Here is a 19,716-nt window from a genome sequence, read left to right on the forward strand (position 1 = left end):
GTTAAAAAGGAACTTTACCCTATTGATTCCCAGTATATTTCCCTCATTTTCTCTTACCTGACCTACGTTTTATTCACAGTAACCATGATTTTCTCTGTCACAACTCGTGCCTTTACACGAGTGCTTCTGCCTCCTTGCAATGCCCCTCCTCCTTGTCATCTAGTGATTTCAACCCAAGCCTTCAGGCTTGCATGATACGGCGCATCTCACTGACCCCTTCTTTCGCGTCACCACCATGTGACTTCCACTTCGGAGCAAATCCAGCTTCTCCTTGACTGTGTTTCTCTGGTGCTTTGCAGAAAGCAACGGTATGTCCTATTAAGATACACTTGTTGGAGAACTGATATTATTTGCTTTTCTATATGCCCTCTCTTACGAGAGTATAAATTATTTTTTATTTTTATATTCTCAGCTCCTAACAGTGCCAAGCACATAATAGGTGCTTAATAAATGTTTGCCAGCAAATATATGAATGAAGTACTACGAGTTTCTGATTTATGTGTGTTTTGTTTTACAAAGATGAAAATAAGCTGTTCATTTAAGTTCTGTTGTCAATCTGTCCTTTGAGTCATTAATGAGCTAGAAATTCAATACAGTAAACATAGTGCTAAACTTATAGCAGTGTCCCCAAGGATGCTTTTAAAAAACAAATATGTGAAATGTGATTTGAAAGCAGAAAGGAGTCTATCAGGAGGATAGCAAAGCAGTTACTGAAGAAAAGTTATGAAGCTGCTCCCACTCCCCTCTTCCAAATCCCTTATCCTCCCTCTAGTAACACCGATAAAGAACAACCTAAGTGTTGTTCTGATTCTGCAGTCAAAGTTGCTGAATGTATTTGCTGCATGCCATGGTAGAGCTATATGACTTACTAATAACACACTTCACTCGACTGCCTTCTTGTCCTTCCTCTTTTACACGGGTTACCTCTTTCAAAGAGCATCTCTGATTTTCCTACGACACCTTGACCTGCTCTGATGGCTGGATACAAGGAAACACATGCAACACAGAAATATCATGGGCTGAAATGCTGTGCTTTTGCTATGGAAGGTTTACAGTGAACTGAGGAAAGGGCCGTGAATCCTGTCCAGGGGACAGTCTCTGCCAAACAGTCCTGTTTCAAAACGGAAACGTGGCTGTCTTCAGACCAAACCATTAGAACCTGGGCCGGTATACAGTAAAGTGCTTGTAAAATCTTTATACAGCTTTCATTTATTTTTTTGTTGTTAATCCTCACCCTAGGTTATTTTTCCATTAATTTTTTAGAGAAAGGGTGGGAGGGGGAGAGACAAAGAGAGAGAAACATGTATGTGAGAGAGACACATTGACTGGTTGCCTCCCACACTCGGCCCTTGGGGCGGGCCAGGGAGTGAGCCTGCAACCAAGGTACATGTGCTCGCCTGGAATTGAACCCAGGGCCCTTCAGTCTGCGGGGCTGGTGCTCTATCCACTGAGCAAAACCAGCTAGGGCCATAGTTCATCTCTTGAGCTATTTGGAGTTTGTGTCCAATGACAATAGATTTGCAACCACACACAGGTCCACACCAAATGAAGCCGGTATTATTCAAGACTTGTATTCCTGACACATGGCAGGTAAACTAATTTTGTTTAGTCAAATAATATATTTTCTAACTATCATGGAATTAGTTATTTTTAAAATGACTAAATATTCAGTAAAAATAGCAAATCATTTTGGAACTCATATAAAATTTCTACTTTTGTTCCATTAATAAATATGAGAACTATTTTCTTGAAAAGAGTTAATCTAAATACTAATTTGAAAATGACTTCTCTAAGAAAATAGAATGAGGAGAACAATACCTTTATAAGTAAAATTGGTAATTACATTAGGTTGACAGATGCCAAGCAATGTTTTCAGAAGTTTCAGAGCAAAATCTGTCACATATATATGTACATCTAAATTAAATGCTCTGGTATGAGGATAATTTGGGGGAAAGTGAACACAGTTACTCTTGTAACTAAATTCCATTTCCTGCCCCCCTGAAGTGCCCAGGTTTTCTGATGCTAAGTTTTTTTTCCATAGATTTTGAATACTTATACTTGCAGATTTTGGTTTTCTTTATTAATATCCTAGTATTTAAGCTTCTGATTATGGACTGATTTTTAGTCCATTGTGGACTCCAATAATCAGTCTGCCAAGAGTCATACAAGCAGAATCATTTGTTGTTCCTTGATTTGCTTTCAACTTTCACAGAATAGAATGCAGTTCAGTCAACTGGGTGGAAATTCTTCAAGAATACCCAACAATGATAGCTCAACTTTTAGAGTCATCTTGTGAGGATTCTAATCTGAATAAATTCTGGAGCATTATGGCCAAGTAAAAGAGTGCTTTGGAATATAAATTGTTCATTTGGGTTCCAACATACTATTGTAAATAGGCTGAGAAATTCAACCTAACAAATATTTACTGAGATGAATTCTTAACTGCTACTTGTGAACTTAGGGATATAAATATGAATAGCACAAGGATCCTGCCTTCAAGAGGCTCAAAATCTTGGGAAGTCAAATGTGATGAGTGAAAAACAAGCTGAGAACTAAGTGCTTTGGGAGCTCAGAGGCAGAAATGGTTACTTCTGTCCAAAGTGCCCTGGGAAGATTTGCAGAGGACACCACTTTTGTGGTTAGCTTTGGTAGAAGTCTTACCTTTTATGTTTTATTTTTATGGTAAAGAAAGCATTAAGCCCAGCATTTCTGAAAGTTTGTTCTACATTTTATATTAGAAAGGTGGCAGTTTGCATTACTCATTTATGTCTTGAGCATAATCAGCCCATAGAGCCTGAACTCCAAGACTTTGATGTATTATTGTAAATCTACAAATCCCAGCCATCTTATTTTTCATCTTCCCTAGATGTTATTTATGAAATGCACACCATGTGTTAGGCAAGATGCAAGATAAACAGACAATGCTGTCCCTGCTTTCCAGAGAGTTATCAGTGAATAGAATTACAACTGAGTCCCAGACATTGCTGTTTTCACCAGTCAGTTGTGTGGTCAAGACCACCACACAGATAGATTTGCCAAATGTTTGGTCTCATATCGAATTACAACTTAGGCACATTTTTACTTTTTAAAATAAGCATTAACTCTCTCAGGGAATTGTAATGCAAAGATTAAGGTAGGATACTTCTCAGATTAAAGCTACCCTAATAGCCCTGGAATACTCAGGGCTCAAAGAATCAAGTTCAATATTCCATTTGAATCATGCAATTTTGGAGCTTGGAGATAGCTTTAAAATAATTTAATTATCATTTCCTATTATGTAGTAGGTGAAACAATGGTTATAAGAAAGAGTAATTTAGGCAACACAAACATTTTAACTTTATAGTTACATTTTATATTAATGTTATAATAAATATATATAAATGGCACATTAAACTCATGATTTCATGAATATTATTTCTCTAGAGAAAACTAAATAAAAAATGTACTCTATTTAAAGATAAATATAAGTAATAGTAAACATAATACATACTCAAGTCCTAAATTGTGGTGTGGATTATAAATGATAGAAAATTGGAAAATTGATTGAATTAAAGTTCCTCATTTTATACATAAGAAAATGTGGAATATTAAAGTAATTTTCTTCCCTATTATCAAAAGCAAGCTTATCTTTCTTCCTGGGTTTTGGATCTCTGTTAGTGGCATTATCACCTATGCAGTCGCTTAGGAATAACACCCTTGAAACAACTTTGATACTTGCATTTTTCTCACCTCCTATATTAAGTCAATTATCACTGTTCAGTTTCAAGTTCTCATCTCTCACCTAAACCTCTTGAACAAGTGTATGTCCTCTAGACTGCCAATCTCTTTCTCATCTATTTTCATGCTCTTCATTCTTTTATTGAACACAGACGTGAGCTTGCCATTCTTCTGTTTAAAAACCTTTCCTGGTTTGTATCGGTTAAGACCCTAGCAGGAAATAGCTGAAATACTCAAGTTGGAAAATTTGAGGAGTGTTTGATAAAGTGGCAATTTGCAAAGCCAGAATGTAGAGAAACAATAAAAGATGGTGCAGTAGCAGGGCCAATGACATCAGGCCTGTTATCACCCCAGGTGGGAAGAAGGAAAAAGGAAAGGTATGGGAGAAGGTCCCTGTGGAATGCATAGAGGCTCCTCCCTGGAACACTGCTGCAGGAAGAATCCAGGATTATGAATAACCAGACCCTTCTCTTTCCTCTCTCAACGTGCCCCACTTTGGCCAAACATAACAAATTCAGATGAGAAGAGAGCTTGTTAATGCAATCCAAAAAGGTCAAGTCTCCAGATTTACCTTCTGTACTTCTCCATGCTCTTTGGTTGAGGAAGGTGGAGAGTGGATCTGGGGACAGACAGAATATAGCCAGAACTCAGTCCTATTTTTTTTTTTAATGAGTTGAAATCTATTTAGACATTCAAAATTCTTTAACCACTTCTCCACAACCTCCTGTTCTAAGTGTAATTTACCATTTCCTTTCCCATATTCTGTATACTATGTGAGACATTTTTGAAAACATGATTTTCCACATTTTATTTTATTTTATTTTATTTCATTTTATTTTATTATTACCCCTCCTTCCTTTTCCTCATCTGTGCCTGGTTTCTTCATCCTTCAAGTCTCAATGCAAATACTATCTCCCCTTAGGAGCTCTCTTAATCCATCGGGATGCTAGCTCCCTGTTATATATCACCTCCATGTGACCGAGCAAGACCTGCCCTGTGCACCACTCATCCCACACTGAAGAAGAAGAGCTATGGCTTTATGGAATCCCTGGCCACAGCGTCAGAAGGAGGGCTCATATAAGAGGAGCAAAAATGTGACCCGCTTGGGACAAATACTCCTTTTCCTTTGAGTCCTCTCTTATGGGCCTTTTCCACCATTTCGGGACAAGAAAACAAAGGTGAGTATTAAGGGGAAAGTATCAGGCTGCATAGGCTTCTCTTTAAAATAGAGAAGGAGGAGGAGGAAGTGCAGAAGGAGAAAGAGGAAGAGGAGGAGGATCCCATTTTTAGGAGAAGATTTTGAATTCCCCTTCTCAATTTCCCTTTTCTTGCCCAAAGCAAACACTTAGCAGTATTAGCAGAGCATGGCCACTATATGTCTCACAAGGGACTGAGATTGGAGAGTTAGGCTCATGGGCCTTAACAGCTACACTTTTTGTGGGCAGACACACATGCAGACAGACCAAAGTGTGTCAGCATTATGAGACCACTGTGGTCATTGTCCCAGGTGGAATTCCAGTTTGCTAAGGCTACGTATTCATTTCAGGAACCAGGGCAGGCTCACTGGTGATACTCTAGCTGCAAAAGCAGCTGAATGCCTTGAGGCATAGAGAAAGCAAGGTTATGATTTTTGTTAAGGATAAATATTCGTTGCTGGGCCCAGGTTAGGCCTCTCCAGGGATCCTAAACTACATGAGCAGCTAAACTTCTGCCTCCAAAGCTCCACATTATTTATTATACAAGGTTTTAGCAGTGGGGAAAGCTCTGGTGGAGAGATTATATTATAGAAATAGATATTTTATTTGGAGGTCAGGACTACTCATTCATGATTTTCAAACAAGAACATTTATATCTCCAATGGGTTATATAGGGCAGCATGTCCAGCTTTTGAAATTCTAATTGCCTCTGTTTCTTATCAGAAATATTTTTAAAAATTATTCTTTTGATCATTCTCCCCTTCCATTTTACCCCCAAAGTATTTTGGTTTACATTTCTACCATGATACTCATCATAGTCTAACATATATTACAATTGAATATGAGTCAGAGAGCAGGGAAATCATCTTATATATCTTTGAGATCTCTCAAGACAAGCACATATGAAGTCTTCATTAATGTTTGTGAAATTTAATCATGAGACATTCCCAAGAGCACATTCTGATCTCATAATTTCCTTCTCAGCAAAGCACACACTAACTAACAATCTTATAAAAATTTTTTAGAAAATTTCCTGATCTAAACTTTTCCAAAAAAATCCTCACACAGAGATATCTTATTTCTCAGAATAACTAACTATAATGTTTGCTTTTAAAAGTTTTCTTAGTGTATTTATTACATTAACCTTCAGGAATAAAGTGCCACAATGCAGCTATTTATTGACAATTTCCCCCCAGGCAAAGATGATAGTCTAACTTCTCCCAAGAAGGCATAGAAATGGCATATATATATATATATATATATATATATATATATATATATGCTTAACTTCACTAGCTACTAGGCAAATGTAAAACAAAAGTACAATGAGATATGATCTAACACCTGTTAGAATGGCTATTTTCAATAAGACAAGTAATAACTATTGTTGGAAAGGTTGTACTGGAAAGGAACCCTTTATTCACTGCTGGTGGGAATGTAAACTCGTACTGCCACTCTGGAAAACAGTATAAAAATTCCTCAAAAAAAATTAAGAATAGAGTTACCCTATGACCCAGTAACTCCTCTTCTGGGTATCTACCTGACAATTTTGAAAATATTTGTTTGTAAAGATATATGCACCCCTGTGTTCATTGCAGCACTATTCGCAGTGGCCCAGACATGAAAACAACCCTAAGTGTCCTTTGATAGATGATTAGACAAAGATGTGGTACATATACAAAATGGAAACCTACTCAGCCGTAAGAAAAAATGAAAGACTGCCATTTGCAACAACATGAATGGACCTTGAGAATTATCATGCTAAGCAAAATAAACCAGTCAGAAAATGCTAAGAACCGTATGTTTCACTCATATGTGAAACTCATAGACACAGACAATAGTATGGTGGCTACCAGAGGGAAAGGGAGTATGGGGGTAGTAGAGATTAGGAGGAGTCAAGTGTTTGGTGATGAAAGGAGATTTGAATTTAGGTGGTGGGCACTCAATGCAATATGCAGATGATGTATCATAGAAATACATACTTGAAAACTATATCATTTTATTAATGAATGGCACTCCAATAAATTTATTTTTTTTTAAAGATGATATAGTCTACACTAGGAAAGCAGTGGGAATTATGTGGCTGCTGGTAAGGAAAGGATAGTCCATTATTTATATGTTCCCATTAATCTTGATTTCTAGGTATAGATTTTGATGATCAGATCTACTTTCTGTTACTATAAACAAGTCTAGAAGGCTGTCATAGCTGTTGCTTCCTCAACAGTCCCATGGCAGAATGAAACTCTGGTGGAGTCGGGGCCATGGGGACAGCTGTTGTGGATACCTTTCAGAGAATTTTCACAATAACCTCTTTCTTGTCCCATCCCCACCACTATAGTGCCTTAATATGGGTGCCTGCAGCCATGCTTATACTATTGACCTCGCCTCCTATCTCACCCGTCATGGATTTGGCCAGAAATGGGATCCTTACCTCAGTGGGCTAATCAGGTATTCTTCCTTTAGAATACCGAATGGGGATAGAAAGACAAATATTTACTCTTTCCCCACGTTTCAAGATCTAATGAGTACTTAGTACCCATCCTCTGGGTGGTGACCATTTTGTTATATAAACAGTGAGTAGAGGACTGCATTCTCACATTATCTCTCTATTTGTATCCCGGGGTATTGCCCTGCCATTCTCCCACAAGTGATTTATTTTGATAAGAATCAGGATGGATGTGGATAAAGAAGAGGACATGAGTGAATGAATAAATGAGAAAGGAGAAGCAGCAGGCCAAAGGAATCTTTCTCAATGTAGAAGAAAACGCATGGAATGTGGGCATCTACAAAATGACTCACTTGGAACCATTGGTGTCATGTACCCTCAAGAAGTCTCCAAGGCCTCAGATAAGCATGCTCCAGTCTGTAGAAGCTGGTATAGTGAATGGTGGCAATTACGGTTGTGGTCTGCCTCATGTTTGGGCTGAGGCCAGTCTGGTTCCTCAGAGGGAGTTCCGCTCTCTTCGTTCCCACTAGTGGGAGCTTCATTCTGTGGCCTCCACGGCAACATGAACAAGGAATGGTTCGGGAGATCACTAAAGACTGAGAATACAGTCTTGGGTGGTATTTTGGGGTGGGTAGTAGAGGGAATCAAACCTTTTTGTTTGAGATCTTGGAAATGAGAAGAGAAGGTACAAGGGAGAGGGAAGAAGATGTGGAAATGAATCAGTGTGTCAGAGACAGAGACACTGGCTTGGATCTCAAGTCTTGGACTTCACCTACCTCTATTAGGAGCAGAGACTTAGGATTTTGGTAACTGATTTGTAATCTTTTTTTTTCTCTACTGTGTTTTATCAATCATCCTCCCTTCTTGGTCCAATTCACATATATTTTGGGCAAATTTCATAACATTATTGTCTCTTTTAATGATTAAAAGTTAGTTTTTGATGTGTAAAACATAATCCAATCTACTTTAAAGCTACCAAGTAATTCCAGACTTTAACTTTTATTTGTTGCCTGCCCTTTCCCCATTCCAGACTTGAGATCGGACCATGGCTGCTGCTTGGAATCAGGAAGAGACTAAAGGTCATGGTTTTGGCTTTCAACTAACTCCCCTCCCCTGCTTTCATTTTTCATTTTTCAAGGTTATCATGGGGACACGGAGATGAAGGGGAAATGCAAGGCAGGGATCTTCTTAGCAACTAGTCTCCTGTCATTGGTTGGTAGGCCCCCGCCATTGCACAATGGATGGTTCTCACTTTTCTCTTGTCATGGCCTCCATGGTGATAACATATGGAATTCATGTGTGTGTGTGTGTGAATCAACTTCATTTTGGCCCCTTCTATTACTGAATGCCTTTTAAAAGAAGGCAGCTGTGTCAACATTGAGTTCAGTCCTTCCCCTAATGCCCTTTTCAGGAAGGGCATCACCTCACTTAACCTGGCAGCTGACTGAACAGCCCAACACCAATTTACCTCCATTCTCTGTGCTTCTTCAAATGGACCGAGGAAGGAAACTCTAAGTTCTCTTCCAGACATTTGGAGGGTTGTGCACAATTGGGATGCAGTTTAGCGCCCTTCCCCTCTCACTCCACTCTCCTGTTGTTTCCAGGTACATTGTACCACAGTCCTTTTAAGCCCAGCTGGAATAGGATGCTCCCAGGACCACCCACTTCCAGAACAATGAACCAAAAATTGTCTCCATGTCTTTCTGCAAAGGGTACATGTATCACGTACTCTTGAGAGCTTTTTCTCTGCATTGCACTCTGATGTGGAACAGGGATCAGACTTTGCAGGATTTTCACTCTTTCTTCTAGGCATCACAAATCTTAACTATTGATTCTCGTGGGGCTCTTCCATCCCATTGCTTTGGGTAGTGTTGGAGGTGGTATCTTCCTCCCTTCTTTACTGGGAAGGAGGTAAAACTTCTCACTGCAAACACTGCGCTGCTCCAAAGACAATGACTGCAAGGACCCCTTCTCTTTCCTTCCCAGGCCTCTCCCTACCTAGACTGGAGAAATAAAAGGTTGGTTGATGACAGTACAGATGGTTCTGTTTCCATTAGTAAGCCTTAGTGGGTTGTATCTGGCCTAAATTACTGGTAATCTTGGAAGTTCTTTAAAATATGCAGTAATAGGAGCCTTATATTTGTAAATGTAGCCAATTCCACTCAATTTTTTGTGTATCTTGTGCAAGAGGGGTTGTTATTGTAAGATAAGAGTTCTGATGTGTTCAGGTAGGATGATAAAAGCAGCTATATAAGCTTTTCACCTCAAATAATGAAGTTACTCTTTATTTTGGGGAATCTCAAAGGTAGGTTCCAGAGTTGGAAAATGATGGGTGCTAATATTTCATAATGTTAAAGTCAATGTATCTAGAAAAATTCTATGGAGAAGTCTAGCAAATAATTAAAAGCATGATATGAATCTGGAGCATGGAAAAGAACTTCAGTAAGACAGAGAGATTATTTGGAGCCATTAATGTGTAGATGGCATTTGAAACCTTGGAAATGAATGATATCTTACATGAAAGGGAATCAGATATAGAGGCAAACTCTGGAGACCATCAATAAAGGATGAGAAGAAGATACTAAACATTTTTTTAAAAAGTGTCAGAGAAACAGAAAAGATTAAGAGGAGATGAACAAATAAATAGGAAAAGAGAAAACAGAAATAGAATTTGGCAAAGAATGAAGGTGAGGAGTGATGAGGAAGGGGAAGTGTGATGTTGAAGAAGAATGATGGAAGTGAGAGAAAGGAGAGCTGGCTGTCAGGCTGTGGCAGAGTGCCACTGACATTTGCCTGAGAGGTCTCTCCAAAGCCCCAATGGCATAAGCTGTCCAACATGAACCTGGAAAAAGTGTGAAATTTAGGGTTCTTCCTAAATACTCTCGCTGGCTGTGTTAATGTGATAACTCATTCACATAACATGATGATTTAATTTTTTGAATCCTCACCCGAGGATATTTTTTCGATTGATTTTTAGAGTGGAAGAGAGAGGGAAAGACAGAGAGGAACATCGATGTGAAAGAAACACATTGATTGGTTGCCTCCTGCACAAGCCGTGACCTGGGCCCGGGCTGGGGAGGAGCCTGCAATTGAGGTCTGCCCTTGACTGGAATGGAACCTCGGACCCTTTGGTCTGCAGGTGACACTCTATCCGCTGAGCCAAACTGGCAAGGTCCATGGTGATTAATTTTATGTGTCAACTGGGCTAGACTGTGGCATCCAGTTCTTTGCTCAAATTCTAGTCCAGGTGTTGTTGTAAAAGTATTTTTTAGGTGTGATTAACATTTATAATCAGCCAAGTTTAAGTAAAGCAGATTACGTTTCATAATGTGGGTGAACCGAATTCAACCATTTAAACTGCAGGGGTCCTCAAACTTTTTAAACAGGGGGCCAGTTCACTGTCCCTCAGACCTTTGGAGGGCCAGACTATAGTTTTAAAAAAACTATGAACAAATTCCTGTGCACACTGCACATATCTTATTTTGAAGTAAAAAAAAAACAAAACGGCAAAAACACCCGCATGTGGCCCTTGGGCCGTAGTTTGAGGACGCCTGATTTAAAGGCTTTAACAACAAAGACTGAAGTTTCCCAAATGAGAAGGAATTCTGCCTCAAGGCTACAAGGAAACCCTCCCTGTGTTTCCAGCCTGATAGCATCCCTGGCAGACTTTGGATACAAGCCTACACCACCAACTCTTACTTGAATTGTGACTTGCCGGCCTCAATTACATAAGTCAATTCCTTAAAATAAATCTTTTTCTAATTCCATATACTATATTAATTATATTATCAATATAATTAAAATAATCATTTTTAAATTAATTTCCCAATAAATATAATTTGAATAATTAATATTATATATTAAATGAAAATATATCTTACTAGAGGCCCGGTGCACGAAATTCATGCATGGGGGGGTGTATGTCCCTCAGCCCAGCCAGCACCCTCTCCAATCTGGGACCCCTCTCACAATCCAGGACTGCTGGCTCCCAACCGCTCGACTGCCTGCCTGCCTGATTGCCCCTAACCACTTCTGCCTGCCAGCCTGATCACCCACTAACCACTCCCCTGCCAGCCTGATCAACGCCTAACTGCTCCCCTGCTTGCCCGATTGCCCCTAACTGCCCTCTCTTTCCAGCCTGGTCCCCCCTAACTGCCCTCCCCTGCAGGCCTGGTCACCCCCAAGTGCCCTCCCCTGCTGGCCATCTTGTGGTGGCCATCTTGTGTCCATATGGGGGTGGCCATCTTGTGTGTTGGAGTGATGGTCAAATAACCACAGAATTAGTAGGTCAGTATGTTCTTCTTGATAGTAATGGATTAAAAATGTCAGATCTTTTTTCCTAATGAATACCATAGTTCTGGAATAATTTTGCTTTAATTGATGATAACAAGTTTGGTGTCTGGTATTTAACAAGACTGCAGGCTGGATAGCTGAGAAGCATTCATCAGCAGGTGGCATATTCCATTTGACACCAAGGAGAATGCAGTTATCCTGTGCTCTGTGACACATCGGTGTTGCAGCTGATCTAAATCTCTGACCACAGACTCAGCTCACAAGACATGATGTGCTTTTTCAATATCTTAAAATTGTATTAAATCTTATTCTGAGTCTTTATCTTGTTCGGTTCATGGAAAAGATAGTCACTTTCCTTATTGGGGTGACCTGTATCCCTTACAGGTGATGGGAAGATGGGTATTGGGTAGGAAGCTCTTAGCATCATTTTTAAAATTTTATCTTTATTGTTGAAAGTATTATATATGACCCTCTTTTTCCCATTGACCCCTTTTAGCCCAAGCTGGACCCCTGCCCCAGGCCTTCCCCACACTATTGTCTTTGTCCATGGGCTAGGTATATATTCACACAAGTTCTTTGGTTAATCTCTTCCCACCCACCCTCACCTTCCCTCTGAGATTCCATAGTCTGTTCCATGTTTCTATATCTTGGATCTATTTTGTTCATCAGCTTATTTTGTTCTTTAAATTCCACATATGATACTTGTTTTTCTTTGACTGGCTTATTTCGCTTAGCATAATATTCTTCTCCAGGTCCCTCCATGCTGTCTCAAAAGGTAAGAGATCCTTCCTTTTACAGCTACATAGTATTCCATGGTGTAAATGTGCCACAGCTTTTTTATTCATTCATCTATTCCTAGTATCTTGATCAGCACAGTAGACTGTGAGGTCTCCTGTGTCACGCCTGTGCCCCGCCTGCAAAGTTCCTCCAGGTACAGCAGCTCTTGGCCTCTGGCCTGTGCATTTCCTAGGACCTGGGGGTCTTGGCCTGGAAAGATGGTGCCTAGAGTTCAGCCTTCCTGGGAAAGCCAGAAAGTATCTCTTTTGCAGTTCTGCCGCCTTCCCTGGGCACCACCATAAACTTGGATGTCCATCCCCTTCTATCTTTTTAATCAGTGCAGAATGCCATGTTCTCCTTTGTGTTGTCATCAAAATGCTCCTAACATAATTGAAAAAGTCAACTTTACTAAAAAAAATAAGTAAATAAGAGAAAGATATCATGAATTATGAAAACACTAAAGTTACCTTGCATGTAAAATGGAGTGAAAGGAAAACACAGCAAATTAAATGTTTCACTTACCTTACTGGTACTTTTCTGTTCACAAGAAAACACAAGGTGGCAACTGTAATATGAGTCATCAGGAAAGCTAATCCAATACCCAGGAGAGTCCATATATCTGGAATTTCAAACCAATGAAAAGGACACACACACAGTCAAAAATATTAGACACTCAAAAACCCAGTGATTCGTTTAGTCACAATGTCACCTACTATTCTGAGAGTATGTAAGATCTGCAGTAGAATGGTGAACTTTGATATGACATCGGTTTCCTGTCCATCCTTGTCGACATCTGGAAATGAGATAAAAGATGACAGTTAGAAAAACAAAAAGGAAGTAGCAGCATATTTTAGTAGTATTGTCATGGAATAAAATGATGAGTGTCAATAGACAATGAAATACCTGCAATGTGGGTAACTTTGATAAGAAACTAAAAATGTTAAACCAAAGTCAAAACAAAATTAAATTTCATTATTTTCACATTATTGTGTAACAGGATGTTTGTCGTGATTTACCTTCTCCTAGATTATAAGATGGGCACTTAGTTTTCAGAGACTTCCTTTTTTTGTTTTCAAAAATTGACTTGTTTTTCACCAGTGTCCATACTACTTTACTCATTTGTCTCAAACTTAAAAGCTAGCACATTTTTCAATAAAAAGTGATTTAACTTACTTCAGGTACTGATAGAGAAGATTCAAATTATGGATTAATATAAATTACAGATGATCCTTCAAGTTCATAGATTTGGAATCAGGTTGGTAATCTCATGAGATAGATTAGGAATACTACTAGAATTTCACGTCCTTTGTTTTACTTACGGACATACATGATGAAACTTAACACTGGGAGCATCTCTTTTGATATGGATAGTTTTCAATAGTTCAGAAATGGAGACTAGCTTGTGCTCAGAGAGATAAGATTGATTTCTAAGTGGTAAATGTGTTAGAATACTTCTGGTAGTATGTATTTGCATATGGGTGTGAAAGCTTGGGTACATATTCTTGTTTACCAGAAATAACACAATACAAATGAAAAAGGATTTAGTTGAATTTCCTGCCAGGTTCATGGTACATGCGACAAAATAGGATTAAAAACTAGCTTCTGACTAGTGTGCTTAAGAGCTGTGTATTGAACAATGCTTCTTCAGCACACATTTGTTTTAGTTTCAATCTCTCTTTTGAATTTGAAAACTTGAATGATCAATAGCAATTCCTTCAAAAAGCAATAGCTTTTTTAAATATAAAAAGCTTAGATGTATAAGGAGGTCCATATAAGAATATCTTCTTTCCTTAGGAGGTATTCTTTAAAAGGTAGAAATTTAAGACAATTTGTTTGGATGTTTCTGAAATTCAAATGAAAATAAATCAGAATTGTTGATTAATGGAGTATTTTTTCTTTTGAGTTTCTTATTTATGTATTCTTTCATTTATTTATTTGTTAAATTTACTTATCTCTTTTATTCTCATTCTTCATTTTAATATTTTTCTTTCCAACTTGTCATTCATTTTAAAGTGCTTAAAGATGTTTTTTTCAGCTTGGGTAACCTTCTAAAACATCTAATATTATTTTACATGCATACATTAATACTATGTTTTTTATTCTCATAACCCTTAGGATATAGTTCTTGTCAGTTCTCAATTGACAGTGTGACTCTACATGTCAGTCTTTCACATGTGCACAAACTGGTGTGGCCTAGAGACAGGGACAGGTTTTCATTTTGGTTAATTGGGCATCGTTAGATTTTTTAAAATGCCACTCACTGGCACGAGGATCATACTAGTCTTCCCTTTAGATATATGGTAGGTATTTGAATGTGCCTATTAAGATAAATGTCAGTGGACACTGTCTTAAAATACCAGTTAAAAAATGAATGGGAAAAATCCAAATGTGTGCTATCTATCGATCATCTATCTTCTCTCTATTTGTCTATTTATATATGTACTTATATATTATCATTTACCTATCTATAGTGTGTGTGTATATATATATATATATGTGTGTGTGTGTGTGTGTGTGTGTATGTATATATATCACTCTTCTGGTGATGAACAAATAGTCTATTAAGTAACTATTTCTTTTGACTATTTTTTTACTGAAAGAAAAATTCCAACTATACTGAAAATATTTTGATGATAATTTTACAGAAATAAGTACAGATGCTATTGATAAAAGGAAAATTAAAGATAGGCAATTTGTTTTTACATTGGTAAAAATATACCTGTAAAAAGTAACAGAATATAACCTTCCTTTAAAGATAAATATATATTACTGAATTTTTATTTATTTTTCTACTGAAGAACAACTATATTAAAGAATAAATCAAGGTGATATATAATCTTATCAAGTACCATGATAAAGGTAATAGAAAGAAATGTATTTTAAGGGCCCAAATTAGTTTCAAAATATGCTGAATTTTTGTCACTTTTGGCCAAGGAAATTTTGAATTTAAGAAGTATGAATGAAATTTTGAGTTAGATATTTATAATAAAAAATCCTTTAAAGGAGTTATTTTAGAAGAAACTGAGTATCCTACCCTCAAAAGTTTCCATTTAAGTATATCAGTCTGCTATATTTATTTGTTTATTTTTTAAATCCTCACTCAGGGATATTTTTTCCATTGATTTTAGAGAAAGGGGAAGAGAAGGGGAGAGACAGAGAGAAACAGCCATGTGAGAGAGGCACACCAATTGGTTGCCTCCCGCACATGCCCTGGCCCTGACCAGGGCCTAGTATTGAGCCTACAACCAAAGTATGTGCCCTTCACCAGAATGGAACCCGAGACCCTTCAGTCTGACACTCTATCCACTGAAGCAAACCAGCTAGGGCAATCTTCCTAATTTAAACCAATTGTTTTCTATATGTGTTTTCAAAGGGGCTTATCTCTGAATTTTAATATATATCAATTAATTTTGAAATATGAATAGAAATTACTGAAATTTTAAAATTATACAGTAATATCTATGATTCAAAAAAATTCTTGTCACTGGGCTGATGTGTCTCAGTGGTTGGGTGTCGACCTATGAACCAGGAGGTCAAGGTTTGATTCCTGGTCAGGGCATATGCCTACGTTGTGGGCTTAATCCCTAGTTAGGGGGCATGCAGGAGGCAGCCAATCAATGATTCTCTCTCACCATTGATGTTTCTCTCTCCCTCTCCTTTTCTTTCTCTGAAATCAATAAAACATATTTTAAAAATTCTTGTCAATAACAATAAATTGTTCCTTGAAGCAGAGATTGTAATCTCCACACCAACCTGATTCCAAGCCCTCACTTCCTTCCTATTTGATGTTTATCAGATTAAAAGTAATACATGCTTAAAGTCATGTATGTTTGAATACAACCCTTCATATCCCTATGTAATTCCATCCTCCTTATGTAACTAATATAAACAGCCAAGTATGTCTCTTTCCACTCCTTTACCCTTTCATAGAACACACACATGCACACACATGTGTGTGTTTATTGTAATAGAAGCATCTACATCTCTCTGTAACAAACTGGCTTTTACTTTCAACAATGCATTATGGGCTTCCTTAAGGCCAGCTGTCTATACAAACAACCCATACAGACAATTTTCAGAAATTAACATATCATGTATATATTTCTCAGTTTAATATTTTTGTTGTTGCTTTTTGCCTTCTCCTCAACCCTCTCCACTAAGGAGAAACATTAGCTTGGTTGCAAAAAGAAGCAAGTAAGAATATTTAACATATATTTTATCTTTGTCATACTAAACCTCTTCTATGGATATCAGTGTTCAAAGTAATTGTGGCAGTTGCATGCCTAGACTCCATTCAAACAGGGAGAATGGATGATATATTGGGGAGATTTTGGTGTGCTTTGATTAGGCGCATGCCAACCTGAGAGAACCAGTCCTGGTGGGGCATCTAAGGCAGAGCTGGATGGTTGTTAGAGTGGGGTGGGTGTAGGGAGTGCTGTGCAATTGTGTGATGCCAAGATACAAAGTAGAGATTAAAATATATGAAATATAATAAGGTTAAAAAAAGTGCTAAAGACCCTAGCTGGTTTGGCTCAGTGGATAGAGCATTGGCCTATGGACTGAAGGGTCCTGGATTCAATCTTCTCTCTCTCTGTCTCTCCCCCTCCCCTCCACTCTCTGGAAAAATAACCTTGGGTGAGGATTGGCCAATAAAAAAAAAATAATAAAAAAAAGTTTGCTTTCCTTTTTTAAGATAAATTATATACCTTTAAAAAAAAGTGCTAAAAGAGAGGATGAAAGAATTGCTTCAAGAATAATTATATTTCCAGACCCAGAAAGTGAAAAATGTGCAACCTCAATTATACATTTATTGAACAGGTGATATATTAAATTATATTTTAAATTATATTTATTCCAAAGAATGAAGTATAAAATGTTACAGAAAAATTGGTCATCCAATAATATAGAAATCATTTATAATTGATGAGATCTGGAGAAATATATTCAAATATATTATTATGGGGTCCCAAATTAACCTGTAGATCTCCACATTCTATTTTACACTGTGTTTGTGCAGCCATACTTCCTCTAATATTGCAGCTTTTGAGGATGTGGAAGTAAAATCCCTTCAGAAGCAGCATGCATTTTGAATATATTTTAGATTAGATTTATTAATTTATTAGATTTATTAATCTAGCATTATAGTAGTAGACTTGTTTTTCTTTTTCTTAGGTATTTTTATAGCAATATGTTGTGATTATTAAATTCATTTATATCATTTTTGTTTATAGGAGCCAGTATCTTCTATATTTACATTCCATGCTTCAGAAAACTACAATATATAAAGCCCAAAAGGAATTACAATTGAAAACCTGCTATGTGCTCAACAATATACTAAATGCTTTACTATACTATGTGTAATACAATAATGTTACAGAAAAGGAATTATTTCTCCATTTCATATTTGAAGAAATAAGTCACAGAGCGGTTGAACAGCAAATCACCCAGGGGTACATTCTGAATGAGATTTTCAACTATGTCTCTTACTCTCCTCAGCCAATGACTCTCTGCTCACTATATGGTTTTGCTTCCCAGGTCTTCCCAAAGTAGGAATTTAGTTGTTTATAATGGCAGTTAACTTTATAATGTTTATCTGTTAGAACTTCCTGGTCTTTGCTGTCTGGAAAAGTCCATTGATCACATTAAGCTTTGCTCTGGAAACATCTCTAGTTGTAGAGGAGGCAGTGTGGCGCTAAGGAAAGAGTAAGTAATCGGGTCAGGGCACCTGGGTTTGAGGCTAATCTTTGCCATTTTCTAGCTATGGGAGAATCAAATGACTCCAGTTTCCTATTATGAGCAGTAACAATTACAACTCACCTCATAGAATGTGTATGGGAATTAAACAACACATATAAAAGTCTATTGCAGAAGTGTTATCTCTGCCAAGCTGCCCCATAGCCAGGCTTTTACTTTCGGGTGGAAGTCATGGTCATGTCCCCTGCTGACTTTATGCCCTAACAGGCTGTCCCTCCAGGGAGCTGGCATCTGACAACTGCCCTGTCTCCCATCCTTGCCTGAGCATCGGTTAAGGCTTATAAAGCAGTGAAAAGCCATTGCCACCGCTTCTGCTTTCATGTGGTGATTTTGAGGGGGTGGGGGAGGAGTAGGGGAGCGTGAAGGTGGAACAGGGCATAGAGGAGATAGACGGTGATGGAAATAATAAAATAAAATACATAAACATTTTATATATAAATATGCCTGGAGGTTCTTAATCCAGTTATAGAGGTAGGGGAGGGAAAAGCGGTTGTTGAATATGCTCAGTGCCTGCAGTGTACATTCCTCCGCCCCAAACCAATGAGGCTTCTACCCATCAGACACATGAATCAGACACATGTACTAGTACTCCAAGCGGGGAGAGGGAAGTGCTGCCTCAACTTAGTCTGAGGGCACCAGCTCTGACTGTGTTTTCGGGGCTGTGTGCTGAGCCTGTGCCAGCGGAAAGGACACGGGACAATTGAGGAGAGCCCTTAACAAGCCATCCTGATTGTCATGGGCGAATTCATTTAACAGGAAACAAGAAAGCAGGAGCAGCCACTAAATAATCTCTGAGCCACAAAGCACCGAAATTCCACTTTGAGCACCGGTGACTAATTTGCTTAGACTAATTTCCTACTTGACTAATTAGCTCCACCATATTTTGTAAAATTTATAAGTATTAGGGAGAGTCCACCTGAAAGAGAAAGATAAATGTCCCACATCATCCATGCATAAGAGTTTGTTTTCTTAACAAAAACAGGAGAAAGGGAGAAATAAAATATAATTAGACACTCTCAGTCGGAGCCAACATGCTAATCTTTCCTTAATTCTAATAGGCCTTCTGCTATTAGTACACTATAACCCAGGGGCTCTGAAATCACTTATTTCTGGATGTGCTTGGTAACACCCATTCATTACCCACTAAACCTGGAACAAAGGCTCCTCCCATCCTTACTGTCATCTGTGTGTTGGCCCCAGTTCCTGTGTCTCATTGCCAGGGAAAAGGAAGAGCCATGCATTTTCTGAGCATAGATTCATGGGAACAGGCAGGAGGTTTATTCTTTTTTGTTTTGTTTTTTATTTTAACTACTTCAATTGTTCAACTAGGGCTAAAGTAATAAGAGGAAAAATTAAGTGCTAATGCAGAGGCATGGTTATTTCATTAAAATGTTGATATTTGCATATTCAAATTTAGAAAAGACTTAAAATGTAAATTAGGTAACTTAATCCAATACTTTTCACTGACTCAGGATAATGGGGAGATCACATTTGATTGCATTCTTCCTAACAATTATGAAACTAAAGGGACTT

General features: G+C 38.0%; 1 protein-coding gene across 1 annotated transcript in view; it reads right to left on the reverse strand.

Moving 5' to 3' along the window:
- The window catches only part of MALRD1 (MAM and LDL receptor class A domain containing 1), a gene marked incomplete at both ends in the record, with an annotated part of 625,033 nt that overhangs the window by 17,787 nt on the left and 587,530 nt on the right, over nucleotides 1-19,716 (reverse strand). Inside the window, 2 exons of the mRNA XM_079776420.1 lie at nucleotides 12,952-13,048; nucleotides 13,143-13,222. Coding sequence (XP_079632546.1) covers nucleotides 12,952-13,048; nucleotides 13,143-13,222 — 177 coding nt within the window. The remainder of the gene's footprint in view (nucleotides 1-12,951; nucleotides 13,049-13,142; nucleotides 13,223-19,716) is intronic.

This window comes from Cnephaeus nilssonii (genome assembly GCF_951640355.1).
Source record: "Cnephaeus nilssonii genome assembly, chromosome: 1".
Taxonomy (NCBI): domain Eukaryota; kingdom Metazoa; phylum Chordata; class Mammalia; order Chiroptera; family Vespertilionidae; genus Cnephaeus; species Cnephaeus nilssonii.